Genomic DNA, 20,616 nt, shown 5'->3' with positions numbered 1-20,616 from the left:
TGTGGATTAAAACCTAAATCAGCCTTTCCAAAAACACATCTTTGAGATGCCAAGACATTCTCAAAGTTAGATTTCCCTTTTGAAAGCTTGTCCACAGTGTTAACAAGATAATGTACCTTTTTCTCAAGATTTTTCACAGTTTTCGCAAATGAGAGTGTCACACTTGCAAGAAAAATTTTTGAAATGTGTTTCCAGATTTTTGAAATCATTTTTAGATTTTTCAATCTCATCTTCAAGTGATTTCACTCTCTTTTCCAATCAGCTATTGAGTTCTTTCAATCGGTTGTTTGAAAGCACAATCGATTAGCTTCATCGTGAGTTTCTTGAAAAGCTTTAAGCAATTCACTATATTTTTTTTCATTTAAAGAAGCACATGAACTTACCTCACTTGAGCTACATGATTCATCATCATCTTCAGCAATCAAACAGATGTTTGCTTTCTCATCTTCACTTGAAGAAGAACTTGATGATGATACCTCATTTTCATCCCAAGCTATGTAGGATCTCTTTGTCTTGCCTTTCTTTTCCTTGTAGCTAGGCTTTTTCTCCTTGCTCTTGTTTGGACAATCTGCCTTTATATGACCTTGCTCACCACAGCCAAAACAAGTATAGATATTGGAATTAAAATCATTTGATTTCTTGTTTCCATACCTATCTTTGTCGTTGTCCTTGTTGCGGTTCCTCTTCAAGAATTTGCTAAACTTTCTTGACAGCAAGTTAAGGTTTTCCTCATCACTATCATCGTTGGATTCTTGTTTGCCTTTATGCTTGGAAGCTTTTAAGGTTATGCTCCTTACATGCTTGTCTTCGCTTTCTTGAACATTGAGTCGATTCATCTCTAACTCATGTTCCCTAAGCTTACCAAACAAAGAAGCCATACTCAAGGATGTTAGATCTTTAGACTCAGAAATAGCAGTTACCTTGGGTTGCCATGTTCTATCAAGACATTTCAAGATCTTGATGTTTAGCTCTTCCTTTTCAAAGGTCTTGTCAAGGCTCATTAGATGATTGATGATGTGCGTGAATCTTTTATGCACCTTAGCAATTATTTCACCTTTAAGCATTCTGAGCATCTCATACTCTTGGATTACAGTATGCTTCCTAGCTCTCTTCACCTCATTTGTACCTTCATGAGTTACCTCCAAGGTGTCCCACATCTCTTTTGATGATTTGCATTGAGAGACCCTGAAAAACTCATCCGAATTTAAAGCAGAGGTTATTATATTTTTGGCAATGCAATCGAATTTGGCCTTCTTGCTTTCTGAATCAGTCCATTGAGACCAAGGCTTTTCAATGGAAGATCCATCTTTTTCAAACTTTGGGATAAAAGGACCATTTTCAATTGCATCCCAAATTCCTTTGTCAAGTGATTCCATAAAGATTTTCATTCTCACTTTCCAAAATTGGTAGTTCAAACCACAAAACAGAGGTGGTTTGTTGATTGAAGCACCTTCCCCAAAAGGTAGTCTATCAACCATAAAAAAAGATTTTTGGATCAACTTGAATAACTTTCAAGAACCAAGCTCTTGATGCCAATTGTTAGAATATATGGCTTTAAACTAGAGGGGGGTGAATTGTTTAAAGAGGGTTTTCGAAAACTTTTAAGTCAAGAATGAAATTATCTCAAGAAAAAAATGATAAATTTTTTTTCCTAGAAGCTCTTTAAGTTTTCTCAAAAAATCAGGTTACTACACAAAAATAAATTTGTTTATTTGTAAAACAATAGATTTATTTTTGAACTGTTGAAAGGTTTTTCAAAATTCTGTTAAGGCACCAAAAAGTTGTTTCAGGCAGTTATTTATGTTAAGATGAGGTGGCAGTTTTTCAGAAAAACAATCTGTATGTTTTAGAATTAACCTGTTCTTTTTATAACAGCTTTCTAACTGTTTTTTTTTTTTTTAAAGTTGTCAGAAACTGATTTCTATATAAAGGAAAGCACTTCTCACATGAAAGGTTGTTGAGCAATCACGATTTAAACAAAGATCAAATGTTTTCTGTGTGAGAAGAAGGATTTGAATGAGTTTTTGAAAGGTTTTTAAAAAGATCTTCAAAAGTGCTTGTTCTTAGTGTGCCTTGATCTTGGTGAAGGTGTTGGTGCTGTTGTGCTGCAATTTGGGCTACTGGTTTTTAGTTCTTGCATCTTCTTTCAGGTGTTATCCTTCCTTAATTCATCCTTGTATAAAGGTGTTTGTGTAAGTCACTTCTTGATAGGGTTCTTGAAGTGCAAGTAGTACTGAAATAGGGTTTTCAGCTTTGGTTGCCTTGTTCTTGTAGGTTTCAAGAACTGCAAAGTGTTCTATTTGATTGGAACTGTTTTTAGTAAATTTCACCTTGGAGTGAGGTGAAACTGAATGTAGCTCGTTATGAGTAAACCAGTATAGATTGTGCTTGCATCATTCTTCTCATCCCTACACTCTTTTATGATTAATTGGATAATCTGTCAGAAAATAAATTTGTTCATTTAAAATTGAATCTGTTATTTATGGGTTTGCTCATACTGTTCTTCTTTGTTCTAGAAAAATCTTTTAATCACAAATAAAGATTTTTGAATCTGAGTGTTGACTGGTTTAAGGATAAAGAATTTCTTTATAATATCTTTGTTAAAGATTCACATTCTTTAAAATAATTGTATAAAAAGAACTTGTGTTTGATCTATTGGTGTAAATCTTATTCTTATAGCTGTTGTGAAAATAACTCATCTATTTTAGAGATTTCTCTGTTTGATCTCAATACTAATCTGAACAAATTCTGGTTTTGTTAAAGTGTATTGAAAAATAAATCTATTCTTTTCAAAATTATTTTTTTTCTTTTTCTTCTGAAATACTGTAAATCAGTTTGTATTTGCAAAAAATTTATAACTTCAATTCACCCCTCCTCTCTTGAACTTAGATACTAGGACACCCAACAGTAACTACACAAGAATTAAGACTCTTCTATACCCAATCCTTCTTCAGTAAGTCACCAACTTGCTTTAGTTTCTTGGGGGTTAGTCCTATAAGCTGGCCTATTGGGTAGGTTGGCTCCTAGACTCGGTCAATTTGATGTTTTATTCCCCTTAAAGGTGAAAGTCTATGAGGAACCTCCTTTAAAAACAAATCATCACATTCCTTTAAAATATGTTTCACCCCTAATGGTAGAGACTGAAGTTCATGACTTGTGGTAGTCAATATCGGAGAATGAAAAGAGGTTGTTCCACCATAAAAGATTTTTTTTTCTTTTGGATTTTTGAAATTTTTATGGAATAACTTCATTGAAGGAGACAGAGGGCTCCAAACTTATTTCCTTCTTGTCTTTTATTTTATTTTTTAGACAGATTTTTTAACTTACCTAAGGTATTATTATTAAAAAAAAATTAAAACCAACTTCCCTTACCAGATTAGAAGTAAGTTTACTCACAAATAGTTCCAACTCCTCAGAAAAAGTAGTGATAGCCTAACCTGCACCACAAAATTTTGATAAGTGATCTGAACACATCAATAGGATCATGAACAACAGAGACTAGTCTTAGGACCAAATACTTTGCACTTGTATCTAAGTATATAGGAAAACTTAAAACTAACTCAAAGAAAATGAACAAAATTAAACTTACTCTAATAAAAAAAAATATGATCAGACATTTTTGCTCAATTCATTGTCAAGAATTCAAAGGTGTTATTGCTTGCATGTGCTCATAATTCACAATGAGGGGAGCTTCACATGTTGACAAGACTCTGACGATCAAGCTAGTGAGAGCATGTAACTATGAGTATTTGAATATAGTATATGTGTGTGGCTGTAGTATCACAAAAATGAACTTACCTTTATTTAGGGTCTTGAGGCCATTTTATAGCATTTGTAGCTCTCCCCTCAAGAGTTAATAATCATAAAGACATTTTGTTAATATATCCCTTTATTTCAAGGGTGCGGGTAGAGCATTATCTCTAACTGTTTATTTTCATCAAATCTCTTAATAACTACATGTGCTTTAGCTAATTCAGTTGTTTTTTCTTTTGGCTGTCTTAATAAAATACCTTCCCAGTTGTTTAGGTCAACCACCTGGCGTGTCACTGGGCCCATCTCTGTTTTGGGCCGAGCTAACATTCAATCTTTACACTAGATGGATCAGGATCATGTGCTTAAGTGCTCAGGTTGTACCTCGAACACGCCCGACCAATACAAAAATCATTTTTATTTTATAATAAAACTTAAATAACTCTATTTATATGAACTTTTTACTTTAATAATAAAATATTTAGGTATCATTTTATTATATCACTTATATTCTAAAACTATTTTTAAGTCCTTCCAATAAATGCAAAGATAATAAAATATCTTTAATACAATTATAATACCAAATTATATTAATTATTCAAAATTTCCTAAAATTTACAACTTATATTTAAATGTACACATCATTCATTAGTTAAAGTTAAGTATACCTTACGTGTATTACATTGACATTTTAATTTTAACGTAAAAATATCCGTAGATTTTAGAATACTAAGAATACTATCCCTTTCAACTTCTTTTAAAAGACAATATGATTTTTATTTTGCATAAAGAGATTATGATTAAGATTTTGTAGTTGGATGTCAATAGACTTATATTGTAAGAATTAAAAAAAAAACTTTATGGATTTATAAAAGATTGAAAAGAATCTTATGAATTTTTAAAAAACATTGAAACTTGAAAAAAATCAATTAAAAATAATAAAAGTGAGAAACGTTAGATAAAAGAAGTCCTTCACAACTTTTTCAATCTTTAATAACTAATCGATTTTAATTTCATGTTCTACTAGTTTTGCATGATTAGGATCATTTCATTCTTATTCTTGATTTTTAAAAGGTATAATTACCTTATTCGTGCCTACATTTTGGGTCAATAGTCAATTTAGTATATTGTTTTTTAAAAAAATTGATTTGGTCCCTATGTTTTTTTAAATGTATGCAAAATGGTCATTTTTATTAAGTCGCACCAAACGACGTCAACAGTTGCTTATGTGGCAAAGAGAAGGGGTTATGTGGACTGTGAGTTAAACAACACGTCAGATTAGGTGTTTAGGGTTTGCCATGAGAATGGATTCACAAAGATTAATAATTGTGATTAGGGTTTTTGTTTTGGCGTAAAGGTTTTTTTATGGTGGATTCTTCACGGATACGAGGGTCGTAGATTAGTTGGTGGGGGAGGAGTGAAGGAGTAAATAGCATTTGTGATTCGTTTGTGGGTTCGTTTGTGGTGGGAATGTGTGCCTATAGGTCTGCATCTGTATCATCATGCATTTGTAATCGAATGGAAGTGCACCAACACCGATCTAATTCTAGGCATAGTGGTGGGAGCATGACGACTTTTCTTGGTCCCATTTGCGATTGTGGGGAACTCACAATTTCGATAACAGCAACAACTGTGAAAAATGGTGGGAGGCAATTTTGGGGGGTCCAAAGTATAAGGTGAGATGCATTGAACTGTGGTTTATTAAAAAAAACATTGGTATTGATTGTTTTGGTTATCGTTTTGTCTAATACAGAGTAGGAGTGGCATAAGCATGGGATGCAATTTCTTCAAATGGTGCATTGAAGACATTGGGGATGACAAAGATGGAACTATTGCTAAACAAAGAAAAAAGATTTGTAACTTGGAAAAACGCCTGAAGATGTCAAGAAAATGGATTAAGATGTTATTAGTAGGGTTGTGTGTTGTTGTTGTTGTTGTAATAAACATAGTTATGTTGACTATTTTCTTAAAATTCCCATGAGTGACATATCAATGTATATTTTACGATTATGACTGAATGTGTTAATGTAATATGTATTAGTATGTTGAGTTCATTATGTCCCGTATGTAACATGTATCCCCAAATATTTGTATCAATGGAAAATGAACTTGAATGAACGAAATATTTGATGTTTTTATATCAATGCATCTTGGATAGTAGTGCATACCGGTTTGATACTGATGCATACTGGTTTGATGTAGAATGAAAGAACTTTGGTATTACTTGTGCATACAGTTGATACGATTTATTTTATTGGAAGTGCAATAGTAGCCAAAACAGAATGACAGCGAAAGGGTAGAGTAGAGGTAGGGTTGTTATAGACCTCATCATCATCCAAAAGGAAATATTGCATGTGGATCCTAGTCAACATCCATTCATAGAACCAGGCTTTCTGGTTTTTTTTTTTATCAGCAATGAATTAATGAATTAAATGTGACACTTTAGAGGTGTTCCAACCCTTGTACAAAACTCAACTACTAAGACACAAACCAAAAGAATAAAAACTCAGGGTCAAACCATCTTTGGCTCAAGCATAAACATACCATTTGAATTTGAAACTAGGAGTTACTCCTACAAAAGCCAAGAAGTTGCACCGCATGCAACTAAAACAAACTCAATCATCTACTAAACACCCAAGTACTAAGCCTCAGCTCCAACCAATTGCCTCAATTAAAAACGCATCATCACCCTCTAACACAGACCATGGCTGCAGCATAACAAAAGTACTTTCTACACTTGATTAAGGCATCTGAAAACTTTGTCCCAAGGGAACACTGCTCTGATTCCAATTTCTTCGTAGAAGAGGTTCCTCCCTAGGAAAGCAAGGTGATTTAAATCCACCTAAAACTAGTAAGGTCCAGTTGTAGCAAAATTGCAACATGACTCCCCTTAGCAACACCAAACAACACCTAAAAAGCGAAAAAAAAACTCCTAGGCACCATTCAAAAACAACTATGAAGCCTCTTAATCTTCTGAAACTTGTCCACAACAGCTTGAACTTATGCAAATATCCTTCATAATCTGATTCAGCTTCATAACCATTCTTCTTAGAACCTCTACTTAACTCTACTTCCAATCAGCAAACCTTCAGATCCCTTAATATATGGCAAGAAAGATCCCAAAAACCCAAAAAAATAGCAGGACCAAATTTTATCAGCAGCTCTAAAGCTAAACCAACAAAGCCCTACCGTTAAGCATCACCTGCAGGCAGCAACCATCATTTCTTTCACCAAAACCAAGTCTTTTTTAACAACATATCAGCAACTTTATGGTCACCATTCGAATATCAAACATAATCAATCCCTCCACTACTTTTAAAGTGATTTTGCCTTGTGGCTACCTATCAAAACCATCAGAAAAACCCCTCTAAACATCAGCAACATCCATCCTAACTTGCACAACCCTGCTTCTAGCATGCCTTCAACTAAGTACACAACATCACCTACTGAAGTACCGAACCCATCATCCAGCTAAGCAACTCAACACCTGTTTAAACCCGTCCAACCTTAATCAGAGACAAAATTCCAACTTTGTTTTAGCATTGAGTACCTACAGTAAGATACAACTCCTTTGCTTATAATCCCCTTTCTTCACACATGTCAAGCCAAAAAACCAAGCAATACAACCGGAAGCATCACCAGCAAAATTGCATAGTGTTATGATCCCCTTTCTTCACACCTGTCAATCCAGAAAACTAAACAACAAAAAAGAAAGCATCACCAACAGATTTGTTTTGTTGCCACAGTTTACAAGACCTCCAGAGGCACATAAACAGTCTTTCCTACCTTTTCCTTCGTTGGTCTATTGCAATTTATATGACCTAGTGATGACCTCCTAAAACCTACACACAGCCTAACCTCTAAGAGTATAAATGCCAACCCTTAGAAGCTCCCAGAACTGCACCCAAGGCCCCTCTTAACCATGCACTGGTTTACTAGATAGACCACATATACACTTACTGCCCTGCTACCACTCACATGTTGTTACTTGATGCTTTTTATGCATATATACGGATTAAGCGACCAATGCGTAAAGGATTAATTAAAGGAGTATAACCTATGCTTCATCCGTAACCACGATTTGAGCTGAGCCATCTGGAAAATCTCTTCCACATCTACTTCATCCACCAACATATATCGCATCACAAAATGTCCCACTATGGTGGACCACAAGCTGAAAGTAACCTTCTGCCATGACATGGACTTTATAAAAGGTAGCCCTGTAAAATATAAATATACACATAGAAAATGTTGGACCACATGTTATGTCAGAAACCAAATGTTGGACCACACAGAATAATCTCGCACATGGTGGACCCTACATCATAAACTACTCTGTAAATGTTCTCTCAAAGTAATCACAAACAAAATCACTCTGAAAATAAGTCAAAAAGTTCTAACCTTAGAAACGACCACCCACGAAACTACACCACGCTCAACAATGCCTTCGGGTTCCACAAACGTTGCCCCACAGAATCGCACCTCACAAACGCACCTCACAATCCAACCACGGGATCGAATCGCAAAATCGCACCTCACAATCGCATCTCACAATAGCGTACCTCAGAAACCCTCAACCTTGATTGTAATTAAAAATTTGTAACCCCTAATTCAAATTCCCTAAACCCTAACCCCAATTCAATTTTCACTAACTAATGTAACCATCCACGTCACACTAAATCCATAACCTCTTCTCTCTAGCACATAAGTAGCAGTTGATGTTGTTTGGTGCGAGTTAACAGAAAGGACCATTTTGCATACATTTAAAAAAACATAGGGACCAAATCGATTTTTTTAAAAACCACTATACTAAATTGACTATTGGCCCAAAATGTAGAGACGAATAAGGTAATTATACCTTTTAAAAATTATAATCTTTGTTATTTGACGTTAAAGAAGAATAAAAGTAAGAATATAATTATGATATAGCAAAGTAGAATTGAAAATAAAGTGTTAGATAGTTAGTAGTTAGCTTATGTATATTTGCCTATATACGTTCTTGATCTTTGTATCATATATGCTTTTCATAATACAATTCAATGATTTCTCTCTCTTCTATTTCTTCTTTCTCTCTTCTCTATCTCTTCTAACATGGTATCATAGAGTCACACATTTTTTTTTCATGACCTCCCATGAATCTTCCTCTTCCTCTGCTTTTAATATTTCAACCCACCATATGGCTACGCCACCACTGCAACTCCACCATTTCAACCCTCCCATTTCTTTAAAGCTTGACAACGATAACTTTCTTGTGTGGAAAAGCAGGCCTTAGCCACGCTTTGTGGTCTTGATTTCACACACTTCTTGGAAGGTGATTCCATTCCTCCTCGCTTTCTTCCAAATGCAAATCAAGAAATGGTGGTCAATATTGTTTACCTTCATTGTCACAAAAAAAATCAACTATTGGTTGCTTGGCTTCTCGCATCTATGTTCTCTACTATCCTCATTAAGATGGTTGGCCTTGATTCTTCTACGGAGATCTGGCAACGTCTTACCACATACTATGCTTCTCATACCCGTGCCATGATCAAGAAGTTGCGTCCTCTTCTCAAAACGTCAAAGAGCGAACGTTCAATCTCAAAGTACATCCTCGATATCAAGAAAACCATAGATTCGCTCGCTGTTGTTGGTGCTCTAATTTCTGCAATTGGGCATGTGGATACCATTCTAGATGGCTTGTCAAAAGACTATGATGGTTTTATTACTTCCATTCTTTCTCGCACTGATCCTTACGATGTGGATGAGCTTGAAGCTCTTTTTCTTGCCTAAGAAGAATGGTTCGTAAAGCACATGCTGGCCTAATCCTCTATCTTTCAGGTTAATACCACTTCTACTAGATGGTCCTTCAACAACCCCGTAAAACAAAAAAGACATAACACCTTTCGTGGTGGTCATTCTCACCATCGCTTCGCTGGTTCCAAAACACCCACTCGCCTTCCTTCAACTCAAATCTCTCTTTGGAAAACTATCAAACACTTCTGTCAAATATGTAACAAATTTGGGCATACAACTTATATGTGTTGGCACATATATGATCCTCCTTCCACACATTCATTCAAAGCTAACATAACTCAATATGCACCTTCAGTTAATCAAGATCCCACATCCTCCATTCTTGGTGCCCCTTCAACCATTGAGGATTCTTTATGGTACCCCGATAGTGGAGCTACCCATCACCTAACCAATGATTCCAATATCTTCACTAATAAGAAGATGCATCATGGCAGTGAAACCTTAAAACTAGGTAATGATCAAGGTATGGAAATTTTACATATTGGTTATGCTCACTATATTGTTCCACACACGAATATCATATTTGTCCTTCGTAATCTTCTTCGTGCCCTTAATATAACTAAGAATCTAATTAGTGTTGCTAAATTTGCAAGAGATAATCATGTATATTTTGAATTCTTTGCTAATGCTTGTTATGTTAAACATCATGACACTTATCAAATTTTACTCCAAGGAACAGTTAAAGATGGTCTTTATGTGTTTTCTCCTTCAAATGACTCTAATGTTTACACTGTTAATCATGTTGCTTATAAACCCAAGCTTCCCATGTTACAACTATAGCACAATAGTCTTTGTCACTGTAACTTTTCTTTTTCTTAAACGTATTTTGAGTGCATATAAAGTTTCATAGAAACCTCAAACGCAATTCTTCAATGCTTGCCTGTGTGGAAAATTTCATCAACTTTCGTTTCACAATTCTAACACTCACTACACTGCACCATTACAATTAGTATACATTGATATTTGGGGTCTCTCTCCGGTTTGTGCTTCCAATGGTACAAGTTATTACATATCTTTTATGGATACATATACTAAATATACTTGGTTATTTCTTCTACATCATAAGTCACAAGCGTTAACTGCTCTTACCCGTTTTAAGCATTTTGCTGAAACACAAACTGGTCACACACTTAAAGCTATTCAAACTGACAATGCAAAATAATTTCTATGTTTCAAACGTTTCACTCATGAATTTGGCATTCATCATCGTCTCATTTGCCTACATACTCATGAACATAATGGTTTTATTGAACGTAAGCATCGTCATAAACTGAAATGGGAATAACTTTCCTTGCCTCTGCTTTTTTACCAATTCAGTTTTGAGGTGAAGCATTTACTAATGCCATGCATATTATCAATGCTTTACCTTCTTCTGTTATTCACAACCTTATGAAATGCTTCTTAATATTATGCCTGATTATGCAAAATTCAAAATGTTTGGATGTGCTTGTTTTCCGTGCTTCGACCATACAATAAACACAAGTTGGATTTCAGATTGTCGTGTTGTCTTTTCCTTAGTTACAGCTTATACAAAAAAGGTTATCTTTGTCTCTCCTCCACTGGTAAGACTTACATTTCTCGTCATGTGTTTTTTCATGAAGAAATATTCCCATACAATCTCCCTGAGTACAACTTCATTAACTACGATAATGCTCCTGTTATCCCTAATTCATCTTTAGCCATTTTTATGGCACCCACATCCTCTGTTTTTTATTCAACTCATAACACCTCCATTTCTTCTCTATCCCCTACTAATATTACTTCAACATCCTATACCACCTCTTCTCTCACACCTACTTCTTCTCCAACTTCATCTCCATCAAACACAGTTACTGCTCATAACTCTCCCATTCCTACTACCATACACAATGTTATGTTGTCTCCTTCATGGTTGCTAGCCATGCATGATGAATACGTTGCCTTTCTCAACAACCAGACTTGAACTCTTACCTCTCTTCCCTTTAGTGTCAAAGTTGTTGGATGCAAATGGTTACTTAAAAATAAATACAATGTCGATGGTTCTTTTCAAAGAGACAAAGCTCGTCTTGTTGCACAAGGTTTTAGTTAAACCGAAGGATGTGATTACAATGAAACTTACTGCCCAATTGTGAAGTCATCAACCATTCGTGTTGTGCTATCTCATGTTGTCTCCTCTACATGGCCCATTCATCAAATTGATGTCAATAACGTGTTTCGGAATGACGACCTCCAAGAAGATGTGTACATAAAACAACCACCAGGTTTTGAATCGTCATCTCCTTACCTTGTTTGTAAATATCAAAAAGATCTTTATGGCTTAAAGCAAGCTCTAAGGTCTTGGTTCCAAAAGCTAAGTTCCACTCTCCACACATTTCGTTTCCATTCAACCAAAAGTGATACCTCCTTATTTGTTCAGTTTATGCCTTCATGTACCATATTTGTCTTAATATATGTTGATGTTATTATCATCACAGGATCTTCAAGGCACGAAGTCAACAATCTTATATCAAAACTAAGTTTGTGCTTTGCTCTGAAGGATCTCGACCCGTTACACTACTTCCTTGGTATTAAAGTTAATTGTCTCAAGAGTGGTGATCTTCTACGGTCCCAAACCAAGTACATCAATGATCTTTTACGTTGCATGAACATGCTATAAGAAAATCCTCTTCCCACGCCAATGCAGTCCAATATTCGTCTTCAGAAAGATGTTTCATCTGCCATGGAAGATCTAACCTTATATCGCTCAGTTGTTAGAACTCTTCAATATATACCCATCACACGCCCTAAGCTCTCTTTTGTTGTAAATAAAGTTTGTCAGTTCATGCATAACCTGCAAGACCATCACTGGAAGGCGGTGAAATGTATACTTCGTTATCTTGCCCACACACCCTTACATGGTTTACTCATTAAACATTGCTCGTCTTATAATATTCTAACCTTTAGTGATGTTGACAAGGGAAGTGATGTGGATGATCGTAAATCAACCACTGCATACTGTGTTTATTTTGGTTTCAATCTTGTTTCTTGGTCTTCACATAAACAACGTGTTGTATCACACAGTAGTACTAAAGCAGAATATAGAAGCATTGTTGTTGTTCTCACTAAGGTACTTTGGCTTCAGTCTCTGTTACATGAACTTCACATATCAACTTCACAACCTTAGCTCTTTTCAGACAACTTAGGTGCAGTTTTACTCAATGTCAATCCTGTCATGCATTCACGAACCAAACATTTTGAATTTGATCTTCACTTTGTCAGAGATCATATTCAACAAAAACGTGTTAGTCTTGTGCATCTCCCAACCCGTTTTCAAGTCGCTGACATTTTGATGAAACCCACTTCTAAAATTTCTTTCACTGCAATTGTAACTTCACCAACATAAGTTTAAAGGGGAATTTTAGAAATTTTTAAAGGGGAATTTTAGACAGTTAGTAATTAGCTTAGCTTACGTATGTGTTTATATACGTATTTATATACGCTTTGATCTTTGTATCATATATGTTTTTCATAATACAATGATTTCTCTCTCTTCTATTTCTGCTTTCTCGCTTCTCTAACTCTTCTAACATAAAGTATCATAAAATAGTCCCAAGAAATTAAAAGTACTTCCTTTATAAAAATTAATAAAAAATATAGTAGGAAGAAGATGAGTCACGCGGCTAACCGTACGTGGAAATGTGGATAATTATGAAATGAACTTATAATTTTTGGCTCCAAAATTTAGGTGAAGATATTTATGCTTATCTCAGAACCATGTTTTATAAAAGCAGAATTAGGGTACTCCATGTGCTGTGTCAAAGCTTAGCTATATTCTGTTATTATGATGGGTCCACGCGCAAATCAATTCATTCATTTTTTATGCACCTTCCTCCTTCATTACATTGCATTCTTTAACTCTTTCTTTCTACTAAACCAAAACTCAACCACAGTGTCATCAATGGTCAATAGCAAAGTGAGTTCATTCATACATAAATACATAAATAAGTACAAAATCCAAGTTCAAAGTTCTATGTAATCTCATTCTCACTCTCACTCTCACCCTCACATCATATTAGTAAGTAACTATGGCCTCCTCACCTACCACTCTACATTGAAAGGAGTCAATTCACTCAGGGTTACCCTTTAGAAGGGCATGCATGGGTTGTCCTAATCCAACAATTACAATTACAATTACAATTACAAATCCTGATTGGTAATGAGACTGAAGCAAAAACGGGGTGCAATTAATGGTCCAAGGAAGGCCACAACAACCAAACATCCGAAAAAGAGTATTAGTAATTTGTGAAGTAGTGCATTAATTGTCTCAGCCATGCCGAATGCCCATGAAGTAATTAAAGTCATGATGTTGGACCCTTAGTTGCTTCAACCATGAATCTGCCACGCTCAACAGTGAGACTAGTCTTTCTTGGTCCCTACCACAATTCCCTGAGACCCACAAATTTCCTTGCATCTTATACGTGGCCAAACCAAATGCTGCCACCGAAATTCCTTCACCTTCTTTTCTCTTCTCTTTCCCTCCCACGGTATCATCATCAATCTCCATATCTATCACACATCATCAGTAAAACTTCCACTTAGTGCATATTCTCTTTCCAAAAAATATTCTTTTTTTTTGTTGTTGTTTTGGGGTGAATTTTCAAGACCAAAAGCTTAAAGGGGTAACATAATTATGCAGTGTGAAGCATGGATAAGAGATGGATAATAACTAGTACCTTGGAATGAAGATGAAAGTGTGTGGTAAGTGAGGAAGCATGTTGAGAGATCTTTAATTGTTCTCCCCATGGGAATATGATATATGGGGTACCTGAAAACAGTACCAATCCATCATCATGTAACTTAATAAATGCTAAAACTCCATTAGAATGCCAAGCATTAAGGTAACATCTTGAGATCAATTCCAAATGTATTTAACCATAAGAATCAGAATTTCATGGAAGGTGGAAAAAATATTAGTTACCAAGCAACTGCCATCCAACTTGCTGGGGAAAGGTCTACACTTCTCAGTGACATCAACCCTGGGTATCTTTCTGCTAACCCACTAATCTGAAAACCAAAAAAAAATATTTGGTTAGCATCAGAGTGGGATCCACTGAAAGTGATTATTCACATTAATCTTAATCACGTGTAGCATTAACACATGTACACATGTAAAGCAACTGATTCTGGAGGTATCACAGACCAGAATCTGAGTGATTTGTTACATTACTACCTGCACATGTACTTTCTAATTTTGAAGCCTTAACATTGTTGTTATAAAGTAAATTTTGCAAATATTTAGATTCACGAAAGGGACAACCTAAAAACAGAAATTTGAATACGCTTTTGTTTCTTCAAGGATTTATTTTACCCGAAATTTCTGGAAGCCTCATTGAATTGGATAAAACTCTTCATATTTTATAAAAGATTGATGTGAAGATATGTTAATCTATTGAAGGACTAAATTAAGGATATTTTTTTAAAATATGGATCACAAGAATCCAAACACAGAAAAGTACAAACAACATCCAGCAAAAGGTTTTGGAAGAAGAACATATGCTGAAGAAGCATCACAAGAAGAATAATAATAATTTAATTCCATTGAAGAGGGGGAGGTGGGGGGTTCCACAGATGAAAGAGATGGCAGAGACTGCACTTGAAAGTGCTATGTTATTATTATGAGCAGAGAAAAATGAGTTCTCCGGATTCACATTGAGAAGTCAAAAGTCACAGTTAACCTTTTATGGATGCTCTATATCACTAGAGATTTTTAGTGATTACAACACACCTTTCTAAAAGAGAACATTCCCTATTTCCTCCTTATGTCTAATCTGTTGGTTCTCATCTCATCAAGAACACCAAAATCAGAATCCAGATATAGATGAGATGAAATGAAATGCTATTCAGCACATCAAATAAGAGAAAAAAGAAATCAATGAAACAAGAACAGAACAACACACCTTATCCATTAGAGGGACTCTCCCATATGGAGTTGATCTTTCAAAATACTGAAAGTAAAGGTGACCCAATCGGTCATTCATGTGCCACAAACAATCATGCTCAGATCCTCCCTCCTCTGATGAAGTTCCATCCCACCTCCATAGCTTATCACACTCACTCTCTTCACTGTAGGAATCGCTGTACGAATCCCTTGTCTCACACTCACCTGACTCTGTCTCTTCCCTGAAAAAAAAAACACCCAATTCAAATCTACCCACCATGCTCCTCTTCAAGCAAAGATTCATATTGCCACAACCAATCATCAAGCCCAGAACCAAGCACAGCATAATTCACAAAAGTCATTTGAAACCAGAACAATTCATCCACACACATCCTAAAACTTTTACCACCAGAACATTCACATGAACACACCAAACTTTCTCGTATTTTTTAACCACTTGTAAAACATCTGAGTATTTTCGTAAGCTTTCACTTGTACATCAGTTATGAGAGTAATCTACGATTCAAAACTCATTACACTTAAATCTCGTGTTCTGTAAAAAACAAATACAGAGCCTCCCTGTTAATATTGGGTTCGACAATTAATCACTGTTAAGAGTTAAAACTACTTCTGAAGATGGCTTATGTAGAAATCAAATTTAAGTTCTTCAAACAACATCTACATGTATTGCTAATTGAGTCACATTCGTTCAGTATCAAATAGTCCCATTTGGAGATAAAATATGCTTATTTGAGAGATCAATGAAAAAACGACTTTGATTAGAACAAAAGTACAAAATTTGAACAACCCCACAACACTGGTATCTTGATTCTCTTCATCTGCACGTATACAACATACCTGAAACTGCTGCTGGTGAATATTTGAATTGCGGAAAGGTAAGGAACATAGTACTGAACAAGTGTCTCCCCATTGGACAAGGAAATAGGAACTCCGGCTCCATAAGCACTCCATTCGTCAAACTGATTCCAGAGATCGCCCAAAGTGAAGTACTCAACCGCTTCTCTCTCCCACGGATGCCACAAACGGTTAAGGTTTCGAATCTCGTGCTGTCGGAAAAAAACAAAAACTCAAGATCAGAGACAACCCACGATATCAACAAGAAAACCCAAAGCACAATGAAACCACCCAGAAAACAAAATTTAACAAAATATAGACAACAATAAATAAAAGCACCACCTTGGGAAGAAACTGAGACGGAACAACAGGTGTCGTACGGCGGAGGAAGCAGTCAAGGTTAGACTTAGATTGCATTGACTCTTTATCGAAAATCATGGTGTCAGAGAGAGAAGAGATGAAGGAGATTCAGCAACTTCTCTCACAATGAGAACTAAGACAAGGGGAAAAACAAAGTTTGGAAATTTTGATTGAGCTTAATGAGAGAGAAGAAACAGAATTGAAATCCCAACAGCTAAGAGTCAAAGCGTTGTTTTTTTTAGCGTTCGAACACCGAATTTTTGCCCGCAAAAATCTCAATCTAGCTGTCTTTTTAATCTGCTTTAACAATTTCCCTGTTTAAACAAGCAGTGACTTGGCCAATAGAAACGTTTTCAATTCAGCAGAAAGTCACGTAAACAAACAATCGCAACTCTTTCTCTCTCTTTCGTAGTCTGATAAACCAAGTCTTGAAGAAAACTCAAGGCAAACCTTCTTTGTTGGACATTTAAGGAAAGACAACACGCTGACGCTTTGTCCTTAAACCAAGAAGGCCAGGAACAGCGACAAACAAAGCCACGATAGATTAAAAGAAACGAAACGAGGGAATATTTTCTTCTCTTTTTTAAAAAAAAAAGTCTTGAAGAGAAACCCGTGTTTGTTTTGTCTGAGGATTGGTGTGAGGGGAAGTGAAAAGGTGGAAGAAAGCAAAATGAACAGAAAGAAGGAGTATGAGGGTATGGGAAGGGGATGGAGGAAGGTAGAAAAGAAAAGAAAGGAATGGTTTGGTTGAGAAATATGGAAAGAAACAGAAAAGGGAAGAAGAAGAAGAAGGACTTGGTTTGGTTTCTAGAAAGTGCGAATTTATGATGAAATGTGAAGAACTGAAAATGTAGGATAGATATATAGGAGTATTATGGATTGGATGGAAATGATTACCCTTTACCGCGTCACACACAGCACCAACCAAATCTGTAACATTTCTTAAATTCATGCCTCTCTCTCTTGCTCTCAGATTATATACTCACCTTCTTTTTTCTCATTCTTTCGTTTCCTGGGTAATCATGTTTTAACAATAATTACTCCACTAATTATCTTTAATTCCATAGTTTAAAGATAAGACATGCAATTCCTCAACAATAAAAATTAAACTAATATTATTTATCATACCAAGCGACTTTAATTAATTATTTTCGAACACGAAAAAACTCCAATTAATACATAGCTGTAAGCTTTGTTATAGAAAGAAAATATTTGAGGCACAAAAACGAGAAAATGTCATGTCTGACTCAATTTATTTTAGTTTAAAAAAAAAAATGAAAGTATGACCACGCATAATAAAAAATTCTGAGTGCGCGAACAAACAAAAGAAAAGTGTCAAAATTGACCAGTACTTGATAAACAAAAGTTAAGAGATTTGGTTTGCACAACTAGACAAAAGATCTTCAAATCTATCAAGTTTAATGTCATTTTCTTTTTCTCAATTGTGCTTCATAATCAAAACTTGTTGGTTTCAGGATTTAGAGGTTGGGATTTAGAAAAATAATTATTTTTTTCATTAAATTTATGCTATTTGAAAGTTTATATCCCAGTTTTGACCATTACAATAAATTAAAAACTACTATGATAAACAAGTTTATTATAATACATTATATTTTTTAAAAATAAAAGTAATTCTTTAAAATTCCATAAAAATTCTGAATGTGTTCCTATACACAAAAGTCATTCTAGTAGTTTATAATTAAATTATTTTGACTCATTTATAAGTTGATTTAATACAAATTTATTTCTTACATAGACTTTATTTGAGTACTTTCCAACTTATTTTTAAAAGTGACTTTAATCAGGTAGTAACTCTCTCTTTTTCTTTTTTGTTCAATCATTTATTAAAACTCTTTTTTTTCTTTATTTCATTTTACATTCACCAATTTTCTTATTGGCTAATATAACCAATCACTTGCAATTCAATCAACTAGTTTTACGTGTAAGTTGTAAACTTTGAGCTAACTTACAAGGTTTTAGTTAACTCATTGGCTGATTTTACAAAAATAATAAATTAAACTAATACCCGACCTCTATGGTTTACTAAGATTGCATGTAGTTCGGTATATTTTTAACGCTTTGCCTTATATAGATACTTTCAAAATAAATAAGGGGAATAATGTACTATACAAGGAGGGTTATTGTTTTTTTTAAAACATAATAAAGAGAGTGCAGGATAACAAAAGGAGAGATATTAATATGAATTTGAAAAAAAAATTCAAGTTTATAATTAATTTTCAAGATATATATTCAATTTTCTTTTAAATGTATTCTTAGAGAAAAGAACATTATTCTTAGAGAAAAGAGCATTGAACTCTCTAGGTGGAGAAGAATGATGGATGACTTTTTACTGTACCGCTTTGTCAGAAGTAATAATTATCCTTAAAGACTGATATCGATCTCACATGAAATAGTGAATTACTGACTACAATAATTGCTAATTATAACACAGAACAATAAAAAGAGTTTTGAATTGGTTTTGTTGGCATTGATCAATAAAAAATCAAACAAAGAATTAATTGCTTCAATTGGAAGTAGGGATTAGGTTTCATCGCTCTCGCTCTCATGTATTTTGATTAGCATATTAATATTAAGTTCTTTGATTGAAATTGATGTCCGTAGAAAATAAATTTATATTGATCCCTCGCATAGAAATCCTTAAGAATGTTTCCTAAATATCGTTCTCTCACATATTTATAAAAACAACTTAGAACCATACTCAGACGTTAATAGCAATTAACATTTCAAGTCTATCCCTAACACTCAAATATGTTAAGTATTGTTGTTTAGGTCCGAACCTTAAAAATAACTCCTGGTCAGATTTAAGATTCTCAATTTGTCATGGAAAGTTAAAAGTAAAACAATAATATCAATAATCAATGAAGATCAGGATATTAATATATAAGATATCACCTCAATACATAAGACTTTGAGCAGATTACTCCTAATCCCAAAGGGTAGAATTAGCCACGCATACTTCTAACACCTTTCATTCTCCCAATTGGATTACAGTTCACTCTATGGTCACCAGAGGGTTGTGCCTCTAGCCCCTTATTCCTAATTTGTTAGGGTTAGGTGACTTCCTGCGTCGCGCTCATGGGCTTAATGATAAAAACATAAAAATAGCCCAATTAATCTAACGCATTCTCGCTGCTGAGTTGGACTTTTTTTTTCTCTCTCTCTCTCTTTTGCGCATTATGGGTCTTCCAGCTTTCTCCTTTTAGCATATATCATTCTTCTTTAGTCCAAATTTCCATTCTTCCTTAAAAACATGCAATTAACACCAAATTTGCGAATAAAATGCTCTTATTCAATTAAAGATCATAAAAAATGTAAAAAAGTATAAATTCATAAATTAGGGATTATTTTATAAGTAAATTAGCAACTAATATTCATAATTATTTATATTTTAATATGAAATATTACATAAATTAGGAATTTATCAATGATTCGCCTTACAAATCAAGTTTATACTTTGAGGTATGATTGTTGAGTTGGTCGAAGACAACGAGGACAAATTCACCCCTAGAAGATTTTCTGATGTTCAAGTCAATAAGAGTATAGAGAATTATAAGTATTTGAATGAGTATAAGAATTGAGTAAGTACTCACTAAAGGATTATTTTGTATTTATAGACTTTTATAAGCAATGGTGAAAAGATACATAAAATAAATGAAAGATATTATAAATGTATCATTCAATAATTACTACTATATAGAGATTTGTGTTACATGATTTGATCAATTATTATTATATAAGGATCCGATTTATACAATCGCATTAGATTTCATTGGATTATATCTGATTTTATTAGTTGCACTTGATTTGATTGTATTTTTTTTATATTATTATGTGTATCTTTTAATATTTCATATACATATAGATACATAAGACCCCCGAGCTTGGAATCCAAAAAGAGGTACATGTTGCGGATTGATTTGAAGGATGAACGAGTTCATAGT

At 34.4% G+C, this 20,616-nt stretch overlaps 1 protein-coding gene across 1 annotated transcript; it reads right to left on the bottom strand.

Moving 5' to 3' along the window:
- Positions 1–13,460: 13,460 nt before the first annotated feature.
- LOC137814887 (uncharacterized) lies at positions 13,461–17,676 on the bottom strand. Its single transcript, XM_068617851.1, has 6 exons — positions 16,637–17,676; positions 16,298–16,506; positions 15,459–15,681; positions 14,480–14,565; positions 14,235–14,326; positions 13,461–14,067 (listed from the first exon to the last, which is right to left on the bottom strand). Exons 1-6 carry the CDS (start codon positions 16,730–16,732, stop codon positions 13,826–13,828), a joined length of 948 nt encoding a protein of 315 aa, XP_068473952.1. The 5' UTR covers positions 16,733–17,676; the 3' UTR covers positions 13,461–13,825.
- Positions 17,677–20,616: the final 2,940 nt, after the last annotated feature.

This window comes from Phaseolus vulgaris, chromosome 11, assembly GCF_000499845.2.
Source record: "Phaseolus vulgaris cultivar G19833 chromosome 11, P. vulgaris v2.0, whole genome shotgun sequence".
Classification (NCBI taxonomy): Eukaryota; Viridiplantae; Streptophyta; class Magnoliopsida; order Fabales; family Fabaceae; genus Phaseolus; species Phaseolus vulgaris.
The sequence above is the reverse complement of the archived record's forward strand: the minus strand, read 5'-3'. Positions and strand labels throughout refer to the sequence as shown.